Genomic DNA, 27,951 nt, shown 5'->3' with positions numbered 1-27,951 from the left:
TGTTTTGGTGATGTCTTTGAAAGATGCCTTATCCCGAACCATGCGCTTTTGAGCGACTGTCGGCCTTCCCCCAGTTTCTTGTTTAAAAGCTGCTCTATCTCCTTTTTAAACGCCGATGCCAGCAGCCTGGTCCCACCCTGGTTAAGGTGGAGCCCTTCCTTTCGGAATAGGCTCCCCCTTCCCCAGAATGTTGCCCAGTTCCTAATAAAACCCTCCTCCCTGCACCATCGTCTCATCCACGCATTGAGACTCCGGAGCTCTGTCTCTTGGGCCCTGCGCATGGAACGGGTAGCACTTCAAAAATGCTACCCTAGAGATTCTGGATTTGAGCTTTCTACCTAAGAGCTAAATTTGGCTTCCAGAACCTCTCTCCCACATTTTCCTATGTCATTGGTACCCACGTGTACCAAGACAGCCAGCTCCTCCCCAGCACTATCTAATCCTATCTAGGTGATGCGTGAGATCCGTCACCTTTCGCACCAGGCAGGCAAGTGAGCAGGCGATCCTCACGTCCACCAGCCACCCAGCTATCTACATGCCTAATAATCGAATCACCAACAAAACTCATGATGTCAGACATTTCCATTATATTTATGCAGTATTAGTGTGTATAACACATCTGTTTGTAGCTGTTGAGAAAGGAGCTCAGTCTGCAACAAACTTCCCTTCACCCGTGATCTCTTCATCTCCCGTTCCCTTCAACTGCTCACCCTAACTGAAACCTGGCTCACCCCCGACGACTCTGCCTCAGTCACGGCCCTATGCCATGGAGGTTATCTTTTCTCCCACACTCCCCGCCCAGTTGGCCGCGGAGGAGGCGTCGGGTTTCTACTTTCGCCCTTCTGCAGTTTCCAACCTCTCCCGCTACCACAGTCTCACTGCTTCTCATCCTTTGAAGTTCACTCCATCCGTCTATTCTACCCGCTGCCACTCAGAGTTGCAGTCATTTACCGCCCCCCTGATAAGTCCCCCTCTTCCTTCCTCACTGACTTCGATGCCTGGCTCTCTGTTTTTCTTGAACCCTGATCGCCGTCCCTCATACACGCTGACGACCCATCCGACTCTTACGCTTCTCAGTTCCTCACTGACATCCTCCTTCAACCTCCAGCTGAGCTCCACCACCCCTTCTCACCCTTCATTGAGGAAATCTCGCACCCATAGCGACTTCATTCATTACAAATTCATGCTATCCTCCTTCCAGTCCTCCCTATTCCTTGCCAAACAGGACTATTACACCCAATTGACTAATTCTCTTGGCTCCAACCCTCGTTGTCTCTTCGCCACCCTTAACTCTCTCCTCAAAGTGCCCTCCGCTCCCACACCCACCCCCCTCACTCTCTCCTCAATCACTGGCTGACTACTTCCGCGACAAGGTGCAGAAGGTCAACCTCGAATTCACTACCAAGCCACCTCTTCCTCTTCACCCTTTAACCCACACCCTCAACCAACCAACCCAGGCCTCCTTCTCCTCTTTTCCTGATATCACCGAGGAGGAAACCGCCCACCTTCTTTCCTCCTCAAAATGCACCACCTGTTCCTCTGATCCCATCCCCACTAACTTACTTAACACCATCTCTCCTACTGTCACCCCTCCCATCTGTCATATCCTCAACCTCTCTCTCCACTGCAACTGCCCCTGACTCCTTCAAGCATGCTTTAGTCACACCACTCCTCAAAAAAACCATCACTAGACCCTACCTGCCCTTCCAACTACCGCCCCATCTCCCCCCTACCCTTCCTCTCCAAGATACTTCAATGCGCTGTTCACAGCCGTTGCATTGATTTTCTCGCCTCTCATACCATCCTCGATCCGCTTCAATCTGGCTTTCGCCCACTTCACTCGACAGAAACGGCATTATCCAAAGTCTGTAATGACCTGTTCCTCGCCAAATCCAAAGGTCATTACTCCATCCTCATTCTCCTCGACCTATCCGCCGCTTTTGACACTGTCAATCACAACTTACTTCTTGACACACTGTCCTCTTTTGTGTTCCAGGGCTCTGTCCTCTCCTGGTTCTCCTCTTATCTCTCCCATCGTACCTTCAGAGTACACTCTCATGGTTCTTCCTCCACCCCTATCCCACTCTCTGTTGGAGTCCCTCAGGGTTCTGTCCTTGGGCCCCTTCTTTTCTCTATCTACACCTCTTCCCTGGGCTCCCTGATCTCGTCTCATGGCTTCCAGTATCATCTCTATGCTGATGACACCCAGCTTTATCTCTCCACACCTGACATCACTGCGGAAACCCAGGCCAAAGTATCAGCCTGCTTATCCGACATTGCTGCCTGGATGTCCAACCACCACCTGAAACTGAACATGGCCAAGACCGAACTTCTTGTCTTCCCACCCAAACCCACTTCCCCTCTACCTCCACTCTCTATTTCGGTTGATAACACCCTCATTGTCCCCGTCTCATCTGCCCGCAACCTCGGTGTCATCTTCGACTCCTCCCTCTCCTTCTCTGCGCATATCCAACAGATAGCCAAGACCCGTCACTTCTTCCTCTATAACATTAGCAAAATCCGCCCTTTTCTCTCTGAGCACACCACCTGAACTCTCATCCACGCTCTCGTTACCTCTCGCCTTGACTACTGCAACCTACTTCTCACTGGTCTCCCACTTAGCCACCTATCCCCCCTTCAGTCCGTTCAGAACTCTGCTGCACGTCTTATCTTCCGCCTGAACACTCATATCACCCCTCTCCTCAAGTCACTTCATTGGCTTCCGATCAGGTACCGCATACAGTTCAAGCTTCTCCTACTAACCTACAAATGCACTCAATCTGCAGCCCCTCACTACCTCTCTACCCTCATCTTCCCTTACGCTCCTACCCGTAACCTCCGCTCACAGGACAAATCCCTCCTCTCAGTACCCTTCTCCACCACCGCCAACTCCAGGCTTCGCTCATTCTGCCTCGCCTCACCCTATGGAATAAAGTTGGAATGAACTTCCTGAGCCCTTACGCCAAGCCCCCTCCCTACCCATCTTCAAATCCTTGCTCAAAGCCCACCTCTTCAATGTCGCTTTCGGCACATAACGATTGTACGTCTATCCAGGAAATCTAGACTGCCTCAATCTTGATTGACTGCACTTTTTGTCCTTTAGATTGTAAGCTCCTTTGAGCAGGGACTGTCCTTCTTTGTTAATTGTACAGCGCTGCGCAACCCTGGTAGCGCTTTAGAAATGTTAAATAGTGGTAGTAGTAGAGTTGCTCACCACAGCATGAAAATATCGGGGTATTTCTAGAATACATTTTTGATGATGATCAGTACAGCAGTACCCCTCTTTATTTTAATTCTGTACCAGTGGAGGTGCCTGTGAATAATTCTGTGGTAACTTAAAAACAACAACAACATATTTTGCTGTCTTTTTCTTATAATAGGTTTCTACAATGTCAGGCCTGACATTTTAATCCAATTTGAGCAAAAAGGATTCCGAGCTGAGCCTCGGGGATCTGAAGAAACAGGAAATCTGACCACAACAGGCAGATGTGAGGAACTGCCTGAAGCATGTGATGAAGCTACGATTAAAGCTAGTAATGAGGTGATACAAACTTTTCTTATAAGAAAGATTCTCTCCTGTGGACCAGGGATGGTGAGAATGAGGTGTTTTAATCACAGCCTCTGACTTCTAACTCTTGTTGTGTAGATAATGTGTTTGTTCTATTTTTCATATTTTTACTTTCTTCTTTCATTTTTGTTCTCTTTTTTTTTTTCATTTCTTCTTTCTCTTATTCTCCCTCACCCTTATCCCATGTCGCTCTGTCTCTTTTCTTCATCTTTAGTATCTATTGTCTTTCATCCTTTGTTAATTTTTATAATCTTGCCTATATCTCTAACTCTTTCTGACCTCTCTACACCCACTTTGCAATCTGTTTCCTGCTGAATTTTTACTCTGTTTCACTCAATTTCCTCGTTAACATATAGCACTACTGGGATGCAGGTTTTGGCATTTTTCTCCAGGAAAGATGGGAGGATTTTGCGTTTCCTAATAGAGCTCATGCCCACCAATATGGTCTTTTTTGGTAAACGGCAAAAACAGTGATGCGGGGGAAGATAATCTCTTATAGAGCCTGTAATCGGAAAGCGAGAGATAAGGAGATTCTCCGGTTGGAGAAGATGGTCCGAAAGCAACGCCTCCAATATGGGGTCAAGCGGTCAGTGGAGGCTAGAAAGAATTGAATGAGCTTACAGACCTATTTCTCTCCTTAATAGTGACGTGAAGCTCTATGCAAAACTTTTGGCAAATAGATTATGTCATGCACTTCCGGACTTGATTTCTACCTCACAGGTGGGTTTTGTGAAGGGCAGAATGGCAACTAAAACGTTAGATCAATATTGGCTTCATTGGAAGCAGTGGAACATTCTGGGGAGGAATCTTTGTTGGTAAGCTTTGACGCAGGAAAAGCTTTTAATCGGGTTGCGTGGCAATTCCTTTTTGCAATCTTGAGGAAGGTTGGGATGGAGGGTTTCTTTGGAGAGGCGGTAAGAATGTTGTATTCAGATCCAAAGGCTTTTATGTGGGTTAATGGAGAGAGATCTTCGGAATTCTCTAAGTCATGGTACAAGACAGGGTTGCCCTTTGTCTCCATTGCTTTTTGTGTTGTCTGTGGATCTCCTTATTAGAGAAATTACTTCTCATCCGGAGATTGCTGGGGTGCCTATTGGATGTGCTACTTTTAAGATCTCAGGTTTTGCTGATGATCTCTTAATGCATATTACTCAGCCTTGGAGATCTCTGGAGGAGTTGTTAGATTTGTTCCGTGAATTCGGGGACTTTGCAGGCTTCAAGTAAAATTTTTCCAAATGTTTGGCATTGCCGTCGAAAGACCATTTGAAACGGGATTGGGGAGGAGCGTTCCCTTTTAGGTGGGCACGGGAGTCTTTCACTTATTTGGGCATACAGCTGGCAATGAAAGTAGGGTCCTTATACCATTTAAATATTTCCCGCTTATTAGAAAATACTACAGAATGTTTGAAGCGTTGGAGGGCCCTTCCTCTCTCCCTTCATGGAAGAATACATTTATTTCGCATGGTGGAATTTCCAAGGTGGCTTTATATTCTTCAAATGCTGCCCTTACGTATTCTGGCAAAGGATTTGGTTTTATTGCATAGACAGTTAAGAACTTTTCCGTAGGGAGGAGCTAAACCTAAAATGCCATTACAGTTCATGTTAGGTTCTTGGAGAGAAGGGGTTTTAGGAATTCCCAATCTGCGTCGTCGTAATCAAGCTTGCGTGCTTCATCACTTGGGGGATTGGTTGCTATATAGACAGGATTATACTCCCCGAGAGTTGGAAATGGAACATTTTTGACCCTGTCACCTATATTTTTTACTGCAGGTTCCTAGTTGGAGGATACCTTCCTCTTTTAGAGAAAGTGTCTTGCTACGTTCCTTGAGGGAGGTTTGGAAGGACTTGAATAGATACTGGAGTGTAACGTCGGAAGTCTCTGATTTGATGCCCTTTAAGGGTAATTTATTGTTTTCCCCGGGTATGGACAACCCTGTGTTTCCAAGATGGGGAGGCCATGGGCATCACTAGATTAGAACATGTTCTGACTGTGAATGTGTCGATGTTGAACCTTGGGGCCCTAGGGGTGGGTATTGATTGTGGTAATATCTTTGCGCATAACCAGGTAGCTGATTATATTCGTGAGCTAGACATGGCAAACGAGTGAGGGATTTCTTTGGTATGGTCATGGGAGACCGTCTTTCAGTCTCCGGATTATATAAGGTGCTTATGAGAATAACTTCTCGCAAGAATAAGGAGAACATTAGGCGCCGGTGGGCTCTAGATTTAGGGAGGCTGGATCTTGTTTTAGATTTTGATCAGTTATCGGCCGAAGTGCTCACATTGTCGGTAAATGCGGACATACGTGAATGCCAATTTTGTGTTTTGCATAAAGCGTATATGGCAAAAGTTCAAATTTTCAATATGGGAGGGGTGGCGGACCCCCTATGCTTGAAATGTGGCAGTCAGATGGGTTCATTCTTTCACTTTCTATGGGCGTGTCCGAGGATACAGATCTTCTGGTCTAGACTGATGGGGTTTTTGGAGATGTTGCTGGGGATGAAAATCTCCTATACCTCGTTGGGAATAATTTTAGATAAATATAAATTATTTGCGGTAGCCAATAAGGGGGCTCAACTATTGATACGCAAGGCCTGTATTTTGGGCAAGTGGCTCATTCTTGGGGCGTGGAAGAGTGCAGCACCGCAAGAATTTTGGCATTGGCGCAATAAACTGCATGAGCTTTTGTTATTGGAGCGTAGGATGGTGGGGATCTCTCCCCCCCCCCCCCCCCAATGGAGAAAGGTGGGAGTTTTTTTATCAGTTTTTGGGCCCGTACATACAATCTTTGTCCCCAAGGGCACGTATTTTTGTGATCAATTCTTTGTAAAGGTGCAGTTATCCCTGGATGTTGTGGAGGTTTTTTTTCTTGGGGGAGGGAGGATAGGGTTGATTGGATGTGGGTTTTAGTAAGACGTCTTGTTTTGTGATGTCAGCTTTGGGGTTAAGGTTAGTGGGTTTGGTACATAAGGAGGGATAGGGAAAGTTTTAAATAAAGCTTGTGAAAAGCTTGATGACATGAATTTTTGGTGGGTTTTTATTGTGTACAGTTATAGTTGTGAACATTTGTAAACCTGGATAAGTTTGCATATATGTGTTTGAGAGTGGTCATTCATAAAAAACTTTTGAAACATAAATTCTGTACCAAAGGGACTTTTAGATTCACAAGCTGGATATAGTACGGTATTTCGATGGGATTGCTCTTCCCTCTTTTTCCCTTACAGCAGACAAAATTTGGGAATAACTACTACTGAGATGTTAAAATTATTAAAGATTTACTGGGTGATAGAAGTCCTAGGCGTGGAATGGGGGAGCTCTAAGTTAAGGGGATGGTATCTTGTTTACGTGGAATTTCAATTGTATCTATTGTAATTTTCATCAATCAAGACCATTGAATTGCAAGCTAAAACCTTGCGGCTGGGGTGGGGTCTGGGGTTGGGCAGGGTGGGGAGAACAAATTGTTAAAACTTTGATGACAACACTATTATTTTTTTTGTTGTTGTTGTTGTTACATTTGTACCCCGCACTTTCCCACTCATGGAAGGCTCAATGCGGCTTACATGGGGCAATGGAGGGTTAAGTGACTTGCCCAGAGTCACAAGGAGCTGCCTGTGCCTGAAGTGGGAATCCAACTCAGTTCCTCAGTTCCCCAGGACCAAAGTCCACCACCCTAACCACTAGGCCTCTCCTCCACTGTTGCTATTATTTGAGATTCTACATGGAATGTTGCTATTCCACTAGCAACATTCCATGTAGAATCTCCAATAGTATCTATTTTATTTTTGTTACATTTGTACCCTGCGCTTTCCCACTCATGGAAGGCTCAATGCGGCTTACATGGGGCAATGGAGGGTTAAGTGACTTGCCCAGAGTCACAAGGAGCTGCCTGTGCCTGAAGTGGGAATTGAACTCAGTTCCTCAGGACCAAAGTCCACCACCCTAACCACTAGGCCACTCCTCCACTCTTGTTTTTATTTAGTTTCTTCAGATTGTGGTGTCAAATTTTTTATTTTTATTTTTTTGCATATTGTGCCTATTGACTGTTTAATTCTGTTGAATCATCAATAAAATTGTTGAAACATAACATTTAGCACTAACACCCTCCAGTTTAATCCACTCTGTCGTGATGATGTAATTTCTACCCTTATATGGCTATTAGATGAGGTCTTTTCATTTAGTGCAACAAACTCTAACTCTCCCATCTTAATTTTCAGGCTTCTAGGATTTGTATACAGACATGTCAAAGTGTGTTTTTTGTCTCTACTGTATTTACAACTTGCTTAGTAGTCGTCAGAGATAGTTATCAGTCTTCACTCTCCATCTGCTCTTCCCTTGAAGGCATCTGGCCTACTTCTGCCTGTGGGGGAACAGTTTTACAATGGTTTCCCTTCTTGTTGGAAGGTTGTCTCCATCAAGTAGGTTTTTCTTTTTTCCCCAGGGAGAGTTGCAGTGGTTTAGTACGTGGGGAGGGGGGGTGTCTCTGGGGGTTCTGTGTTTTCTGCTGTATTATTTGACATCTGTTTGTCCTCTTTATGTGATCTTTTGCTCAGTTTTTTTTTTATTATTGATTGCACTTTTTCTCTAAGTCTCCTGTTTCTCATCAGTCACTGATAGTTGAGCATTTTAGTGAGATCTCAGCACAGTGTGGTCAGAATGGCCTAAAAGACTGAGATGATGGTGGTACCGACTGATCAGCTGCATTTTTGTCTTTACCCTCCTTTCTTGAACCTATTCCAATTCAGCGTCAAATCTGTTATCTAGATATAGTACTTGACTCTGCTGATATTTCACTCACAGGTTTTTGTAATGTGTTTGTTTTTTGTTTTATTCACTTTATTTGCTGCTTCATCTTCACACGTCAGATGGTTTTCGTATGCTGACAGAATTGTTGATTTTATCTTCATGTGATTACCTTAATAGTCTAAATTTCCTCAACAACCCTCCAGATCGGTCAAGACGCTTGCCTTATACACGCCTACCAGCAGACTGAGAACACCTGACTTTGAACACTGTGGGGCCCTTTTACTAAGCCGCGGTAAAACGTGGCCTATGGTAGTGTAGGCGCGTGTTTTGGGCACGCGCTGGGCCAGTTTTTACTGTGCCTACAAAAAAGGGCTTTTATTTGCTGGGATGGGAAAAGGGCCTGCAGTCAAAATAAAACCAGCACTCGTCTTAAAATCAGCCTGAGCCCTTAACACCACCCAATGATCTAGCGGTAAGGGCTCATGCAATACACACGTGGTGACCATTCGGTGTGCACCAAGTGCCGATTACCGCCGGAACTGGTGCATAGATGGAAATAAATAATTCATCGACGCGTTGTGGGCACGTGCAAAATCTGAAATTACCGCTGTGCTGGCCTGACGGTAGTGTCATTTGGGCGTGCGCTGTACACGCGTACAGCCTACCACAGCTTAGTAAAAGGGCTCCTGTATATTTGTCCTGTGCAGAACGCCAACCAGCCAGTATTTCTCATTGTCCAGCAGAGGGTAGACGTGGCATTCTATGCAGCCTAACCGGTCTGTTAGGCCCTAGGGAGTGCTTTGGTGCTCTATGGTTGTTTTTTCTTTGGGGGTTTTTCTTCTTCTTGAGTTTTTAGCCTGGAAAAAAAACTCCCTGTGCCTGGTCCCTTGTAGTGCTTCTGGGGTTCTGGAGTGTGGGTCCGGTGTTAAACCCAGGTGGCCAGGTCCCTCCCCATTCTCTGCTCTCTGGAGTGGACAGCCTTGAGTGCCTTGCTCAGCCTTCAGCAGCGGGGCTCAAGTTTAAAAAAAAAGAGAGATAGAGAGTAAACAGCACCCGTAACCTCCGCTCTCAAGACAAATCCCTCCTTTCAGTACCCTTCTCCACCACCGCCAACTCCAGGCTCCGCCCTTTCTGCCTCGCCTCACCCTATGCTTAGAATAAAGTCCCTGAGCCCATACGCCAGGCCCCTCCCTGCCCATCTTCAAATCCTTGCTCAAAGCCCACCTCTTCAATGTCGCCTTCGACACCTAACCACTATACCCCCATTATACCCCTATTCAGGAAATCTAGACTGCCCCAACTTGACATTTCGTCCTTTAGATTGTAAGATCCTTGAGCAGGGACTGTCCTCCTTTGTTATATTGTACAGCACTGCGTAACCCTAGTAGCGCTCTAGAAATGTTAAGTAGTAGTAGTAGTCATGTGCGCACCAGGGGTTGAGGTGCCAGGATCACAGTGCCATCTTTCTGATGATGATGAGCCAAAGTTGTCCTCGGCGACTCCACCCAATTTGACTGTGGTGCACAGCGCAGCAAGAATGGCTGGAACTGAGGCTGCCCTGCCAGTGGGTTCACCAGCAGTGGCCCCGTTTTCGGCGGTTCCCGCGCTGCAGGCCCGCCTCAGTTGTTGCAGGAAGATATTCGTTCTGGGCCTTTTTTTGGCTGGTGAATGCTCAGGAGGGATGGGGCTCCCTCCTGAGTTTCTCTGGACCTTATATCAGGCCTGGAAGACAGGTGAGGGAGGTGGTCCGGTGGTGGCCAAAAGACCTCCCCTGGATTGGGCTGAGGATCTGGACGGTTTCCCTCTCTTGCTCAGAGGAGGTTTTTAGTGAGCTCGAGAAGGAAGATTCTCTGTATTCTCAGGAGAAAGATGTCTTACTACCAGAGGAGAACCCTTCTGTGGTTAGGGGGTTGAGGCGCATGGATTGCAGCGCCGGCTTTGTGGTGAGCCACAGTTGTCCTCGGAAACACCGCCCCGATTTGACCACTGAGCACAGTGTGGCAGGAACAGCTTGAAAGGAGGCTGCCTTGCAGGCGGGTTCGCCGCTGGCGGCTCTGCCATTTTGAATTCTTCCAACACTGCAGGGCCACCGAGAAAGGGGGCAGGGGGGACAAAATTCCCTGGGCCTCCAAGGGGGGCCGGCGCCGCAGTCCCACCCACCTGCGGCTCCGTTGTCGACCGTCTGCCACTGGGCCGGGCCCCCTGCATTGAAATCACAGCACCTCTCACCTCCGTGCATCACCAAACCTAACAGCCCTATACCAAAATATCAAAGTAGGCTACATTAATGCCAGATCCGTAGTCAACAAAACAACAACGATATCAGACTGGATCAACTCAGAAAACCTTGATCTCATCTTCCTCAGTGAAACCTGGATCCACAATAAAAAAAGACGCCATAATCCTTGAACTATGTCCTCCAGGATATAAAATCATCTACTGGACCAGATCAATAAAGAGAGGTGGAAGAATTGCACTAATACACAGAGCTCAATTCACTACCCAAACCACCGCTGAGACCAAAACACCCCAACTAGAAATCACATCAATCAGAATCCAAAACAAATCCCTGACTGATCAGCTGAATTGTGTTCTACTCTACAGACCACCCGGAAATTGGAATGAAAGCCAGCCAATCTTCACGGATTTCATCTCAAACACTTGTGTTAATAACTCCAACATATTAATACTAGGTGACATAAACCTCCACTTAGAAGACCCCAATTCCGCCAATGCACGTGAATGTAAAGAATTCTTACAGTCCTGGGATCTCAAATGACCTCAAATACAAACCACCCACACTAAGGGACACACACTGGACCTCCTAGCACACAGACTGCACACAGATCATAACCTATCAATAACAAACATCAAATGGTCAGAAAAACCATGGACCGACCATTACCAATTGAATCTATTCATAAACTGGCGTAAGAAAGGATTAACTCAAACATCAGACCAAACAACTTACACTACAAGAGGGAAAATAGACCCACAAATATTCTGGCAACAGATATATTACAACGGATGGATGACAAGATCCGACTCCACACAATACCTTAATCAGTGGGAGAATAGATGCATAACAATACTAAACGAAATAGCACCTCTAAAAACGAGAACATCAAGAAGACAAAACTCAATACCTTGGTACAATGACGAATTTAAAAAACTCAAAACACAAACTAGAAAACTAGAACGAGCATAGAAAAATGCAAAAAACGAAATCACACTCAATGCCTGGAAACAATTACACAGAAAATACAAATATGCTATTAGACAAACCAAAAGGTCCTATTACAAAACCAAATTAGGACTGGACAACAAAGATCTCAAGAAACTATTTCAACTCGTAAATAAGCTATTAGACACCACCCCAGTCACTACATCCAACACAGACATCCCACATGCAGACAACCTGGCCACTTACTTCAAAGACAAAATAACAAAACTATGCAGCACCCTTCCTCATCATAACACCGATATCGAAAATTTCTTCGACAACCTGGACCTAACCCCGGGTGGATACCCAGCTGATCGAATCTGGTCTGTATTCAATACACTTACCACCGAATCAGTCACACAAGCGACTCACAGATTCGCCAAAACCCACTGCAAATTGGACACATGCCCCAGTCACCTACTTAAATGCGCCCCCAACCGATTCATAGAAGACCTTACATCCTACCTTAACTTCATGCTACAACAAGGCTCCTTCCCCAAGGAACATAGCAACATCCTACTTACCCCAATACCTAAAGACATGAAGAAAAAAACCAAATGATCTCACCAACTACCGACCAGTTGCATCTATCCCTCTAGTAGTAAAATTGATGGAGAGCTTGGCAACTAAACAACTCACGGAATACCTGGACAAGTTTTCAATACTTCACGATTCATAATTAGGATTCCGCTCCCACCATAGCACTGAGACTGTACTAGTTACTCTCCTGACCAAATTCAAGAAGGAAATAGCCATAGGTAAAAGCATACTCCTCCTCCAATTTGACATGTCGAGCACATTCGACATGGTAAACCACAATATATTACTGAGACTCCTTGACCACTTTGGGATTGTTGGAAACGTACTTAACTGGATTAAGGGCTTTCTTACTACCAGAACATACCAAGTAAAATCAAACTCAAATATATCATCACCATGGAAAGCAACATGCTGAGTACCTCAAGGATCACCACTATCATCAATACTCTTCAACATGATGATGATTCCACTGGCAAAGTCCTTGTCCTATCGAGGTCTCAACCCATTCATCTATGCAAATGATGTCACAATATACATCCCCTTCAAACAGGACTTGACAGAAATAACCAACGAAATTAATGACGGCCTTAACATCATGGACTCCTGGGCAAATTCATTCCAACTGAAACTGAACACTGAAAAAACACATTGCCTCATCCTCTCATCACAACACAACAAATACAAACCTGCTACCATGACTACCCCAGGCCACACTCTCCCTACCTCGGAAAGCTACCTCGGGGTCACACTTGATCGGAGCCTCATACTAGAGAACCAAGTAAACACTGTAATAAAGAAAATGTTCCATGCAATGTGGAAACTGAAACGAATAAAACCTTTCTTCCCGAGGGAAACTTTTCGAAACCTAATACAATCAATGGTCCTAAGCCATGCAGATTAGTGTAACGGAATCTATGCAGGTTGCAAAGCACAACTCACAAAAAAACTCCAGACCACCCAAAACACAGCAGCCAGACTGATATATGGTAAAACACGATTCGAAAGTGCCAAACCCCTACGAGAAAAGCTGCATTGGCTCCCAATCAAAGAACGGACCATCTTCAAAATCTGCACCTTGGTACACAAAGTCATCTACGGCGTAGTACCAGGTTATATGATAGACCTAATAGATCTACCAACCAGAAAGAGAATCAGATCATCAAGATCATACCTAAACATACATTATCCAAACTGTAAAAGGCTAAAATACAAAACAACCTACGCATCCAATTTCTCCTAAATAAGCGCACAACTATGGAACGGACTCCCAAATACAGTGAGAACAATCCATAACCACTCAAGACTCACCTATTCAAAAAAGCCTATCCCAACGATCCAACCTAAAATCTCAGCACCCAGCGACATATCATAACCAGTGATCGTACAGAACAATTTATAATCTTCACCTCTTTCGACCCCTTGATACCTGGCCCCATCCTATCTCATATGATCACAATATAACTTTGTATCTGTTATTAGCCGAATTGGCAACAGCCTCTATGGTACTATGTAAGCCACATTGAGCCTGCAAATAGGTGGGAAAATGTGGGGCACAAATGCAACAAATAAATAAATATTCGGTCTGGTCCTTTTTTGGCTGATGAATGCTCAGGAGAGATGGAGGAGGAAGATTCCCTGGATTCTTAGTCTTTCCTTAAGTGTAGTTTTGATTTATTGGCTCTCTTGCTGCAAGCGTCCGTTTGTGCGTGGCTAGTGGCCTGTGCTTACTTTCGCTGGGCAGATTCGGTCTTGGACAGGGCTGGTTTAGTGCAGCAGTTGGTCAAGTTGGAGATGGGCTCTTCTTTCCTGGCTGATGGCCTTTATGATTTGCTATGTGCACCAGCAAAGAATATGTCCCTCGTAGTCGCGGCACGGAGGGCGCTTAGGCTATGGGTTGTATTACCCTACTCTCTACCCACCCAGGTACCCTCCCAACACAGATTAGGCAGTAATTTGGAGTCGTTATTCGATAAGAGGGCAGATCAAAGAGATAATGCAATCACAACACGTTAAGCACCAAACTTCTTCCCCTAGGGGACATAGAGGACAGATAAGGGTCCCAGAGCTTCAAAAAATGGGTTTTACGTTTCTGAGATCCTTTCACCTCCCTTGATTTAGAATTGCCCATTTAATGCCTAGTTCATCCATTCTGGGGGCGTTGCATTGGACACCTGTAAAATATCGCACACTACTTGAACGTCTTCCTTCTAGAAACCTTCGTTCTTCTTAGTATGACTGGTATAAAACTGTATGAGACTTGTGTGTTTCAGTACATGATGGTATAACTACATTTACCCTTGAAGTTGTGGTGTGTGTAGCATTATTTGATGTTTTGAAAAAAGATTGACTGCTTTCTTCTACTTTCCCATTTTATTTGGAAAGATTTTCTGTATTGTTTCTTTTATATGAACTATTACATATGTTTGTTGTAAACCATCTAGAATTATGTTGATAGGTGTATATTTAAAAAAATAAATAGAATGAAAAAAATAATGAAACTCTGACTGTTTGCTGTTCTAGGCATTTGGTCACTTTCAAGGATGTTGCTGCTTATTTCTTGGAAGTGGACTGGGACCTTCTGGGAGAATGGCAGAAGGAGCTGTACAAGAAGGTCATCAAGGAGATTCATGACATCCTCATCTCACGAGGTAAATATGTTTCTCTATCATCTACCACACAAGCACATTATGGAACCAGTGGTGTAAAAATCACAGGAACTAGATACCATGAGCACCTGAAATTTAGATCCTGGCTTCTGATACCATCCCATATGCAATAGGAGCCTGTGAAAGACTCCACTTCTACAGGATCTGCAAAAGATGCTGCTCTCTGTTGTAAGATAAAATGTACAACTGAAACTAGAGGCTTCACACAGCACCAGCAGGAGTCTCTCTCCCATTCCTATACAACATATTTTGGCACAGAAGACCAGAGAGAGATTTCCTCTGAGACTTCTGCATAAGGTCATGACATATCAGCTGCACACGTCAACTATACTGTACAACGTATAACCTGTCCAAATGGTAACCAGAAGATTGGCAGCTGCAGTGCCTCCACCTAGGAGGGAAACGAAGAGAAATCTCTATACCAGAAAACCTCTATGATATAATCTTAATCAAGTGTCGGAGCACTGCTGCCTCTTCTCTCCAAGCTTTGTCAGTCAAATACACACGTCTCAAGATATCTATTGTCACGCTCAGTCGCCAGATCTGCACCACTCTTTCTCAGTCTCTTCCTTTCTTCACCAAGCACGCTCTTTACTCCCGAGTCGACAGTCTGCAATCAGGGTCTCCGGACAACAGGCAAATCACCAGAAGTGCTTTATTATCTCCTGAGTACATTTACTCTGCTTTAAGGCTTCACAGGCTTTCCCCTCTCCTCAGTGTAGCTCCACTTTTAAACACACTTCATTTGAGCCCTGCTTGCAATACAGTTCAGCTTGGGCCTGCTTTCCACACAGTTCACTTTGGCCCTGCTTTCAATATGGTTTCCTCCAGCACTGCTTCTAATCCAGTACTTAGTGGTACTGCTCTTTCACACAGCTAATGAGCACTGCTCACACTTCAGTTCAGTTAGCAACGTTTTCCTCATCAATTCAGTTTAGCACTGCTTTCAAACACAGTTTAGCTTAGCCATTGCCTTCAAACACAGTTCATCTTAGAAATGAAATTAAACAGTTCAATTCAATGGCAATATGGTCTAAGTCACTTTCTCACTCTTAGACCTAATGACCCACCTCCCTCATTTGTCAGCACAAAACCACCTGACATCCACCCACCGGGTCAATTCACCAAGGCTTCATTCACTCTCTCCAGTTCAGTTCATAACTCACTTTAAGAGCCGTCCACCAGCACTTCCATTTCCTCCTCATTCTCCCCTCCTTCCACCTCCTCCAGTTCCATTCTCTCCTCCCCTTCCTCTCGGTCTAGGGGCTCCTCCCTTCCCCCATCTGATTCCATCTCCCAATCACACCCCGGCACCTCCCTCTCTTGCATAGAATCTTCTCCCTTCACCTGATCCCTCTGCTGTCGCTGCACTGCCTTCTGGACCTTGTAGTTTCTTAGTTCCTGGTTTCTCTGACGTTGCCCTGCCTTCTGGGCTTTGTAGTTCCTTGGTTCTGAATCTCTCTGGTGCTGCACTGCCTTCTGGGGCTTGTAGTTTCTTTGCTCTTCACACTATACACAGACCTTCATGCACAAATCACCCACTGCTCCATCAAAACATGAAGCAGAGGGAACCTCCCGAGGGATTCTACAATTACAATTTAAATGTAATTTTCCTACTTCTTATCAACAGGTTATTCAATTCTTAATCCTGATGTTATATTCAAGATTAAAAAGGAAGATGAGAAATATTTCACTCAACAATTTGAGTGGGAGGGAAAAGAAAATCCAAATGACCTCATCAGTAAGTAAATGTTTTGGATTTAATGGGCTTTGCATTTTTAGATCACAGGAGATGGGTCAATAACATCAACATTTGGGCACTTCCTAATTTAGTATTATCAGATACCTCGTGAATCCTTCTGAATGTGTTTTCTCATCACAGACCTTCCAATTGTAACATCTGTGTTCTCACTGAGTATTAAACAAGAGGAAGATCTCCCCTTCATGGAAAATCCTGAATCAAAGATGTCTGAACAGACCCTGCCTTCTATAACAGGTAAGTATAGAATTCCTGCTTCACATCTTTACTAAAAGCTGGAATCATTCAGGAATTCAGCGCTGGTGAGATAAAAGGCTGTCATCTCCTCTTCTTCTCCCTCTGTCTGTTTCCCTGCTTTGGAGAGATTAAACTGTCTGTGGAGATGGAGGAGGCACGGATAGAGATGGGTATCCCAGCTATGGGATCTGGTCTGCAAAACCCTTTATCCTAGAGTGTCTTGGGGTTGTGAAATCTGTACTGTTGAAAGGGCTTCTGGAGGTGGAGAGTCTTTTGCACTGTTGTGTAGGGACATGACTGATGAACATGGTTCAGTTTGACTTAGTCATGGACATTTTGTGTTGCTGATAGGTTAATACAAATCACAGTATATAATGCAGTTTATGGTAATGATGCCATTCCCAATTCCAAAAATGGCAGCTACAACCTCATGCAGGCTGCCATGGGAATTCGCGACTTGTTTATTAATTTTCTAGCAAAATAACTGACTTCATCTCTTAACAGAAAAAATTAAGAACAAGTCTACATTTTGTTACATAACAAACTGCCACCCCCAATAATGAAAAACTATAAGTAGACCCTCCGCATCCCTTATCTCTCCCCTTCCCCTCACTCCCCTCCCCAAAACTCAGATTGTCCTTCCAACTGGAGGAATCGCTCCACAATTCTTGATATTTGCATTTATTAGATTTTAAGGTAGTCAATCTATATCGTTTGTTTTTGCATGGCCTATGTATGCCAATGTGAGGCAATCAGCAGTCGAGCTGCTGTAAAAACCAATAGCATTAATGTATCCGTAGCTCCTGTTATCCATTCCACACTCCCACTTAGTAAGGCATTTTCCATAGTACACATGAGTCTCGAGTAACTGTTGCCCATATGCAGATACCTCCTTCCATAATTTCTGGACCCTAGGACATTCCCTCCAGATGTGAGTATATATTCCCCTCCGGCTACACCCTCTCCAACATAAACCATCCCCTTTCCTCATAATGGCTTGCAGTCTAGATGGAGAGTAATGCCATCTCACAACAAGCTTCCATATTCTGCCATTTGCTCCTATAAAGCCATTTGGGCTTTTTCTGTACCTTGAGTCAATATCAAAAGATCATCTGCAAACAAGGAGACTCTATGTTCCTTATCTCCTATTATAAGTCTTTTAATTTCCCTAAATGTTTGTGCCAGAGGTTCTACTACCAAGGCAAGCAACAGGGGCGACACTGCTTCTGCTATCATAGGTATCCACTCTTGATGAGCCTTCCAAAAGATAACATAACTGTGACGAAACTCTGGGTTTCTAAGCCTGAAAACTGTATTATTTCATGAAATGTTTTTCTACTAGTTGGCCAGCAGATGGCTCTTGTTTTGAGTTTTAAAGCTGTAGCAGAAAAAAAGGCTTTCTCTTTTCCAGTTTAAGCTTATGGAAAGGCAATCTGCAATCATTGGCCAGATACTTTCAAAGTTGATGCCCTGGGGCTCTGATTAGCCCTGGACTTCAAACTAGACAGGAGGTACTGGATTTTTCTTTATTCTCAGGGTGGGGGTACAGAGGAGGAACATCTGTGTCCTGAGATCCTGTTCAATTCTTGTGAACAGTTACGTTCCTGAACTCCCCAGGTGCTACCCAGGTAGTAACAAGTGTTAAATATTTTTAATTGCTTGCTGTACTTTTTCATCTGCTTTTTCAAACATTCACTGTTCATTTTCATGATAATAAACCTATAGTTTATTAGTTCTGCCATCCTGGACTGACTAAGAATCCTGGTTTGTGTTTTTGGGTTTGCTGTCTAGAAATTGTGGAACTCCTGGAGTCAGGGCCGGTCTTAGGCAGAGGCGACCAAGGCGACTGCATAGGGCCCCGCGCCTAAGGGGGCCCCGCGCTCAACTCTGCCTCGCTCGTAACTCCGCTCCGACCTCCGCCTCTGCTCGCCTTAGTCGCCTGAGATGATCCCCATTCCCGCGGCTCGGCCACTCCGCTCCCGTCACCACCAGCGCGGCGCCCACTCCCGGCTTGGGCCCGCTGAGCCCGCCATCAGCTCCCGAGTCCCCGGACCCTGGCGACTAACTGAGCGATGCCAGCCCAGGCAGCGACGGCCCCGACGGCGACGACAGACAGTTGCAGCGCGACGGCTCACCTCCAGGCTCCAGCTTCCCGCTCAATGTCCCGCCTTCTGATGTATTTCCTGTTTCCGGATGCGAGGGCGGGAGTCACTGAGCGGGAAAAGCTGGAGCCTGGTTGGAGTTGGTGAGGACGTGAGGTGAGCCATCGTTGCTGACGCCAACAGTTATGCACTTATGCCAAATTGAAATCGGATTCCATGCAGGCAGGAGATCAGGAGAAGTGTCTCTCTCATCTAACGACGCTTACGGACGGTGCAAGGGTTGGAAATGTCTGCCTCCCTGAGAGGAATTTGGTCCAACAACATTAGTTGCTGGAGAAGCTGAGTAAGTAAGATCTTCTGGCATGGAAGAGGCTGTTTCTAACATATCTGGGTTATTTTCACATAGATCTGCAGATATTTCTCCTGATAAAAATTTGGATGGCAATAGCAGATTTAGCTAAAACACTGCTTCCAGTAACACAGGAAGAAAAGATTACTACGCTAAAATCTGAGAATGGAAATCATGAAGTAGCAAAATCTGATATAAAGTAGGTACAATCAGTTCAAACTATTTAGTAACTGATGTGGCTACTTGCCTCTCAGGTTTGATGGGTTACAGAGTAATAGGGGAATTTGAAAGTACTGGATCTTTTCTTAATATTTTTGCTTTATTCTCCTTTGTCATGAAAATTGGAACTACTAATTGTAGTGGACTTGAACTGAATAATTTCTGGTGAGGGGGGGTTTCATGATAGCATTGTGCTTATTATTTCAATCAATCAGTTTTTTTGTACAAGTTTAGCTTCATTTGTCTTTATTTGAAATTTCATAAATAAAAAAAATGTTCTAAAAATGGAATAATCTTATCAATGGGGTGGAGCTGGGGTGGGGGCAGGGCTAGGATGGGGCCCCACCAAATTGGTCTGCATAGGGCCCCGCACTTGCTAAGACCGGCCCTGCCTGGAGTTTGGCCCCAGTGTTCTAGAAATCCCCAGAGAATAATCTGAGAGTTGGAGACTAGCTCAGAGGCAAGCAGGACACAGTCGGTGGGAGGAGGGTGCTAGTATAGAGCACATGCCCAGGTGCAGGCGGTCCTGAGCAGTGTTGGACAGAGAACCCTCCAGGTGGCCACAGTGTTAACCCCAGGCAGGCGCTAGGCGTTTGGTGACAATAACACTTTGTTTTTATAGTCCGCAATACCTCGCAGTTCTATGTGGGTTACATACGAGACTAGACAAATCAGAAATTACAGCATAACATTATCATGAATTAAAACTAATATATTCATTTCCTTCCATAATTCTGAAACAAATCTGTTTTGAACTTGATGCCTGAACTATCCAGGAAGAAATTTCCTTGTCTATTTTAGCAGTCTGATACGAAAGCAAAGGGTCTATACACATAGGCGGTCGGTGGCCCAACTGTTTGGGGAGGCTAAAGGGGGCGGGGTTAGGAGTGGGGCCAGGGGTGGAGCTTAAATCCATAATTGTCTGATAACACACAGAAAAAAAAAATAAAAAAGTCACAATTAATAACTTTTATTAAATTTAGATATTAGATATGTATCATATGTCAAAGAATAAAGTGGTTGCTCAAAGCATATACTAAACACAATCGCTCAACTGCAAAACACTATGCACAACTTTGTGCAAAAACACACTCAGAACCTTACTGTACCATAAATATTACACTGGGCAGAACCTAATACACCAATATACCACCCAAACGGAAAATGCAGACTGTCAACAATATGAAACAAGGGATCATATCACAATTCTCATGTAGAGCCACAAAACATCCTAATTAATGTTTAATGTGGGATAAAATGCCATAAATAAGTAAATAAATATAAACTTTTAATGTTGAGCACCTGATTCTCAAAGTGGACATATTCCAAACACTATAATGAAAATAAAATGATCTTTTCTACCTTTGTTGTCTGGTGACTTTGTTTTTCTGATCATGCTGGCCCAGTATCCGATTCTGCTGCTATCTGTCCTCTTAACTCCGTTTCCAGAGCTTCCTTTCCATTTATTTCTTTACTTTCCGCCTGTCTTCTTCATTTCTTGTCATACATCCGTAAGTAAAAGCTGGGTCCTCCACAGACTTGACTGTCCAGTGGATCCAGCTTCTGCCTATTTTCTCCATCCATGTGCAGTTTTTCTCCTCTCTTCCTTTTCCCTCATCTCATCTCCTTCCTCTCTCTTCCCTCCCCTCCCCTCTATGTCCAGCAATTTCTCCTCTCTCCCTGAGCCCTGCCCTCCCATCCATGCTCCTCTCTCCCCTGCCCCCTCCATTCACCCATATCCAGCAATTCCCCTCTCTCCTTGAGCCCTGCCCTGCCCTCCCATCCATGTTCATCCATGCTCCTCTCTCCCCTGCCCCCTCCATTCATCTATATCCAGCAATTCCCCTCTCTCCCTGAGCCCTGCCCTCCCATCCATGCTCCTCTCTCCCCTGCCCCCTCCATTCACCCATATCCAGCAATTCCCCTCTCTCCTTGAGCCCTGCCCTGCCCTCCCATCCATGTTCATCCATGCTCCCCTCTCCCCTGCCCCCCTCCATTCACCCATATGCAGCAATTCCCCTCTCTCCCTGGGCCCTGCCCTCCCATCCATGCTCCTCTCTCCCCTGCCCCCCCTCCATTCACCCATATCCAGCAATTCCCCTCTCTCCTTGAGCCCTGCCCTGCCCTCCCATCCATGTTCATCCATGCTCCTCTCTCCCCTGCCCCCTCCATTCATCCATATCCAGCAATTCCCCTCTCTCCCTGAGCCCTGCCCTCCCATCCATGCTCCTCTCTCCGCTGCCCCCCTCCATTCACCCATATGATGTCAGAAGAAGGCGGGACACTGAGCGAAGGGAAGCGCTTTCACTGACGCTGCGCTGCCGGACTCGGAGGTAAAATTTAAAAGAAAAAAAAAAGGAAAGGGATCTTAGGGGAGAGAAGAGGGCGGGCAGTTGGGACATGGGAGCGGGAGGGCGAGGTAAGCATGGCGTGGCGGCGCCCTCCAGAGGTCAGGGCCCCCCTGCCCTGCTTACCATGTTGTTGGGCCGGCCCTGGGTGCAAGACTCGTGCGGGAGGGCAAGCCTCTTATACGGGGCGCCTATGTCTATACACCTCTTTTGTGTTTCACCCTTCATAGATGGAAAATACTCTTCTACCATCTGCTGCTTGCCTTCCAGTAATAAATCCTACCTGATCAGGGTTAATTATAGTGGGCCGTGAGGGAGGGAGTGACATAGAGGCAGAAAACACTCCCTCACTAGGATGTATCCTATCCGGCTCCGTAGCTTTTTCCACTTTCAGGTTTTGGAGCTGTTTATAAACGCTTTCTTCTACGAACGGCGCCGTATCCACTCCATTCTCAGATATTCCCTCCTCAACCAACTATGATCCTTCTCCAGAATTTTCTTCCGTGAACACTGAAGCAAAGTATTTGTTTAGCACATTCACTTTATCCTCATCACTCTCCACATAGCTATTCTCAGCGTCTTTCAGTCTTGCAATTCCGTTCCCCAATAGCTGTATTTCCTTCTTCGCTTCTTTAAGTTTAATCCGATAATCTTTTCCGTGATCCTCTCCGGGGCGCCTATGTCTATACACCTCTTTTGTGTTTCACCCTTCATAGATGGAAAATACTCTTCTACCATCTGCTGCTTGCCTTCCAGTAATAAATCCTACCTGATCAGGGTTAATTATAGTGGGCCGTGAGGGAGGGAGTGACATAGAGGCAGAAAACACTCCCTCACTAGGATGTATCCTATCCGGCTCCGTAGCTTTTTCCACTTTCAGGTTTTGGAGCTGTTTATAAACGCTTTCTTCTACGAACGGCGCCGTATCCACTCCATTCTCAGATATTCCCTCCTCAACCAACTATGATCCTTCTCCAGAATTTTCTTCCGTGAACACTGAAGCAAAGTATTTGTTTAGCACATTCACTTTATCCTCATCACTCTCCACATAGCTATTCTCAGCGTCTTTCAGTCTTGCAATTCCGTTCCCCAATAGCTGTATTTCCTTCTTCGCTTCTTTAAGTTTAATCCGATAATCTTTTCCGTGATCCTCTCGTTGTGTTCTTTTGTATTTCTTGAGCAAAGTCTCTTTTGCTCTTATTTTTTCAGCTACTTCTTTGGAGAACCACATAGGCTTCCTGTTTCTCTTGTTTTTGTTTACTTTCCTTGTGTAAAGATCGGTTGTCCTATTTATAGCAGTTTTCAGCTTGGACCACTGCACTTCCGCTTCACCAATCTTGACCCCCATGCCATCAGCTCCTTCTTCAGATATTCCCCCATTTTACCAAACCCAGTACATCTGTATCTTGAAACACCTAGTACCTTCCTGGGGTTACCCTGGGGCCACCTGAAGAGTCTGCCCATCACTTTTACTCAGTTCCCCCTCCCCTCTACCTATACCCTCTAGCCCCATCCACCTACTGCTCCTCCCCCACCCCAGCCCCATCTTCTACTGTATTCCTTTTCCTTCTAACCGTAACCCCTAGCCCCATCTAACTCCTGCTCTTTCCCCCAGTCCCATCCATCTTCTGCTCTGTTCCCTTCCCCACCCACACCCCTAGCCCTATCTCCTGTTCCAACCCCCTCCCCTACAACCCCTCTACCCCTAGCCCCATCTGCCTCCTGCTCCTCCCCCCACCCCATCCATCTTCTGCTCCTTCCTTCCTCCTCCCACACACCAGTTTCATCCATTTTCTGCTTTCCAGGATCTCTTGTCTATTTGATTTTTTTTTTCCACCATCATTTCCTCTGTGTCCCGGTCCCTATTCCCATGTTCAGTATCTGCCTTCTGTGTCCCCATTCCTCCCCCGTCCCATTTCTCCCCTTCTTTCCTCTGCACTTCCACCCTAGCCTCTTCTCAATCTCCCTGTGCCCGTTGCAATGCAGCCTCTTCACACTCTCTCTCTCTCTCTCTCTGCCCCCTGCAGTAAAGCTGCTTCTTCTCTCTCTCTCTCTCTGTACCCCTTGCCATCCAGCCTCTTCTGTCTCTCTCTCTCTCTCTTTCTGCCCCATGCAATGTCTCTTCTCTCCCTCATTCACTCTCTGTTCCCCCTGCCATGCAGCCTTCTCTGTTTCTGTGCCCCCTGCCATTTTCCATCTTTACTCTCTCTGTTTTTGTTCTTACCAAAGTTAAAATATTTTGCATCGGAGGTCACATGACGCTATGAGCTAGGCAGGACGTTTGCTGTTTAGCTCTGAGGCCCTCGCCCTAGATCGAACAACATTGCAGAGACTGGACCCGTCTTAAACTGGACAAATATTTACAAAAATCACCGAATATAATGGCACAAAGGTCAGTAAAAAAGGAAAAAACAAAACCGGAAACGTGGAAGGGAAAATGGTGGACGGCCTGCCCGAAACTCCACCATCGATAACTTTTAATGACCAGCAACTAACTCAACTGACGACAGCGATCGCGAGCGCGTGGGACCCGAAATGGGCAGCACTTAATGAGAAAATCGACAGTTACCAGTTGATCCTGGACGGATTGGGAACCTGCACCAGCGATTTAGAAACGAGAGTATCCGCGATCGAAGATGACACCCGAGACTTTGGTCCAGATTTACGAGGCCTACAACAGCAACTGAAGGAGCAAGAAGAGAGGCTGGAGGACCTGGAAAGCCGTTCCCGGCGGAACAATGTCCGCATAGTGGGCCTGCCAGAACAGCTCTCAGAACGCAACTTACATACTTGGCTGGAACGATGGCTGGCAACCGAACTAGCCCTTACAGATTCTTGCAGTTCCCTAATAATAGAACGTGCACATCGCGTGGGACGGCGCACAGAGGAAAACGCAAGGCCGCGGGTAATAGTGGCGAAGATCTTAAACTACCAACATAAAATGGAAATATTACAGGGGTTCAAGCTCCGTAGGGACTCCTTGAAATATGGAGGTAAATCCATTTTGATTTTTCCAGACTATACACAAAGAGTCCAGGAACAGCGCAGAAAATTCCACCCACTTTGTGCCCAACTTGCAACAAGAAAAATAAAATTCACGCTACAGTACCCAGCGAAACTACGCCTTTGTATTAATGAGCAGTGGCAGACCTACAACACGGTGGAAGAAGCGCGAGCAGTGCTAACAGAACAGCATCTATTGGACGGGATATGAAAGAAAGACTGAATGGTAACTAAATGTGTCTGAATAGAATTCTGATCTGTTGTCTGAAGTGTAACTAAAGTCAAACTGAAAGCAAAGATATAGAGATCTGGGGTAGGGGCCTCGAAGCGCCCACACGTGTTACTCCTAATCTCGCAGGCTCAATAGTCTGTGCAGATGATCTGGGGTAATTCTATTGGAAAGGGAAGGGAGGGAGAGGGGGGTGGGATGGGACAGAGAGGGAAGGGAGAGACTCCACACAGCATCTCAGATGTGCCAGTTGAGCTGGGCCCGCTACACACTGATATAGAGAAGGTCCAAACGCGACTTATTATTACTATAGAAACATTGCACCTGAAAGTTAAGAGGCATCCCATCAGTAAGCTAATGGAGAAATGTGATATAATTCGAATAACAGATCAAGTCATTTTTCTAAGACCTAAGCTATGCCCTCACGAATTGTAACGTGGAACGTAGGGGGTATTACGTCCCCGGTAAAACGGGCCAAGATATTGAGGGCCCTACGTAGACACGGTGCAGACATTGCGTGTCTGCAGGAGACACGTCTCTCTGATCTTGAGCATAGTAAACTACAGAGAACATGGGTGGGCGAAGTACTAGCCAGCCCCTCTCAGGGACGGAAAGGAGGGGTGGCCATATTATTCAGGAAAGGGCTGTCATATAAAGCAGAGGTCATGGATGCACATGGGCACTTTTTGTTAGTAAAGATCTGGCTGCAGGGAATGGAGTTCAACCTATTGGTAGTATATGGACCTAGCAATCAGGACCCCAAATTCTATCAGTCGATACTTAAACTCTGCCACCAACAAGAAGGGGTCCCATTGTTACTAGTAGGGGATCTTAATTTGATTAAAGACAGCAAGCTAGACTGTACAAATCCCGCCTCTATGCACTATCAGGGTTATAGACAGAAAATTCTCACCACACTGATGCAGACCTTAGACCTAGTGGACACTTGGCGGGCCTTGCACCCGACAGAGAAAGACTTTACCCACCGGTCTCGGGCTCATGGGACACAAGCAAGATTAGATTATATACTGATTACTAGAGTCTGGTTTCACAGGATACAGAGAGCGGTAATTGGCCCGGAGGAAATTTCGGACCACACTCCAGTGTGGGTCGATATTGAAACTGACATAGATAAGCGGGGAGGGCCAGGATGGAGGTTTCCGGCTTATCTTTACACAGATTTAGCCTCCCGGAATTTTCTCATGGAAAAATGGGCGGAATTTAAGATAAACAACGTAGAACATGAAACCCAGTCCCAGCTATTCTGGTCTACCTCGAAGGCAGTACTGAGAGGGCAAATAATCGCCTATGTCTCCTTAAAGAAAAAAGGGGCAGCGATTAGGATATTACATTTAGAACGCGATTTAATCCAAGCTAAACGAGCATACACTCGCAACCCCTCTGCAAAGACACTAGAAAATCTGAAAACAATCCAAATATCACTCAACACACTCTTACATGAGAAAGAGACGCATTCTTTGGTATACAGGAAGTATAAATTGAGTAGATATGGTAATAAACCAGGACGAATGTTGGCCAGAGCCATAAAGACATGGGGAGGCCCTAGAGTAATAGACTCTTTAAGAGATGACACAGGGCAGATAACAAATAAACCCACCAGTATTGCAAAGATTTTACACACGTATTTTGCCACCGTATACAAGCGAGAGCCCGTAGGCACCACACAAGAAATCCAGGACTATCTAAAGAAGGCCATACTTCCTGAATTGACAGTAGTAGAGAAAGAAACACTGAACGGTCCACTAACTATGAAAGAAATACAATTTGCTATAAAGAAGTTGAGACTACACTCTGCTCCAGGGCCTGATGGCTTCTCCGGAGAGTACTATAAGTTAATGCCCCCGGAAGCAAGAGGTGCGCTGCTGTTTTACTTTGAAGATGTCATAAAGACAGGTGCGTTCTCCCTCTATGCAAACACATCGACAATTACGTTAATACCGAAGCAGGGAAAACCTAAAGAGATGCCCGAATCTTAAGCTGATAGCAAAAATCTTGACAGACCGACTAGCTCCAATTTTGCCCAGGTTGATAGGACCTGACCAGGCTGGGTTTGTTAAAAACAGACACGCAACATTGAATGTTAGGAAGGCCCTAATAGCCATGGCACGCTGTCAAGAGGAGAAGGACCCCGGTATGATATTAAGCTTAGATGCTGAGAAGGCCTTTGACAGGGTCTTTCTTTTTCAGACCTTGAAGCATATGGGATTTGACGGTTGGTTTTTGCACGCGGTCACTGCACTATACAACCAGCCAAGAGCTACTATTTTGGTGAACGGGGTCCTTACACCAGAATTCAGCATACAGCGTGGCACGAGACAAGGGTGCCCCCTGTCTCCGCTGCTGTTTGTACTCTCTCTAGAACCTTTTTTACGCCAATTACAACAGGCAGCAGCGGTGCAGGGGGTGCGAGTGGCGGGGCACCATCTAAAAATATTAGCCTATGCAGACGACATCTTAGTGATAGTGGTCAATATCTACCGCTCACTGGGACCCCTTCTGGAACTCTTTGAGGCATACAAACAGGTGGCCGGGTTTCTACTGAATCACAGTAAATCATGGGCCCTCTCACTGGCGACAGAGGGAAACCTACAGAGCTTAAAAAGGCTCCCATTTAAGCTAGCTGAGGGAAGCGTAAAATATCTGAGAGTGCTACTGCCCGCAAACTTAGCACACTTATACACTCAGAATGTATCTCAGTTGTTACAGAGTACACAACAGCAACTGCACTGGTGGGAGTCTCTCCCTTTGAATTTATTAGGTAGGATAGCGATGTATAATATGTTTATAGTCCCAAAGTGGCTATATATTTTCCAAGTGTTACCATTAGTCTTGAGACAGAGAGAAGAGAGAAGTTTGAACAAAATGCTACGATGCTTCCTTTGGAAAGGAAAAGGAGCACGACTCTCATTGAGGACGCTGTGCACTCCAGTAGAGTACGAAGGGC

At 45.5% G+C, this 27,951-nt stretch overlaps 1 protein-coding gene across 1 annotated transcript in view; it reads left to right on the top strand.

Annotated features, from left to right (window-relative positions):
* The window catches only part of LOC115462239 (zinc finger protein 81-like), a 130,822-nt gene that overhangs the window by 73,466 nt on the left and 29,405 nt on the right, over positions 1-27,951 (top strand). The window contains exon 4 of the mRNA XM_030192250.1: positions 16,623-16,736. Coding sequence (XP_030048110.1) covers positions 16,623-16,736 — 114 coding nt within the window. The remainder of the gene's footprint in view (positions 1-16,622; positions 16,737-27,951) is intronic.

This window comes from Microcaecilia unicolor, chromosome 2 (genome assembly GCF_901765095.1).
Source record: "Microcaecilia unicolor chromosome 2, aMicUni1.1, whole genome shotgun sequence".
NCBI lineage: Eukaryota > Metazoa > Chordata > Amphibia > Gymnophiona > Siphonopidae > Microcaecilia > Microcaecilia unicolor.
The sequence above is the reverse complement of the archived record's forward strand: the minus strand, read 5'-3'. Positions and strand labels throughout refer to the sequence as shown.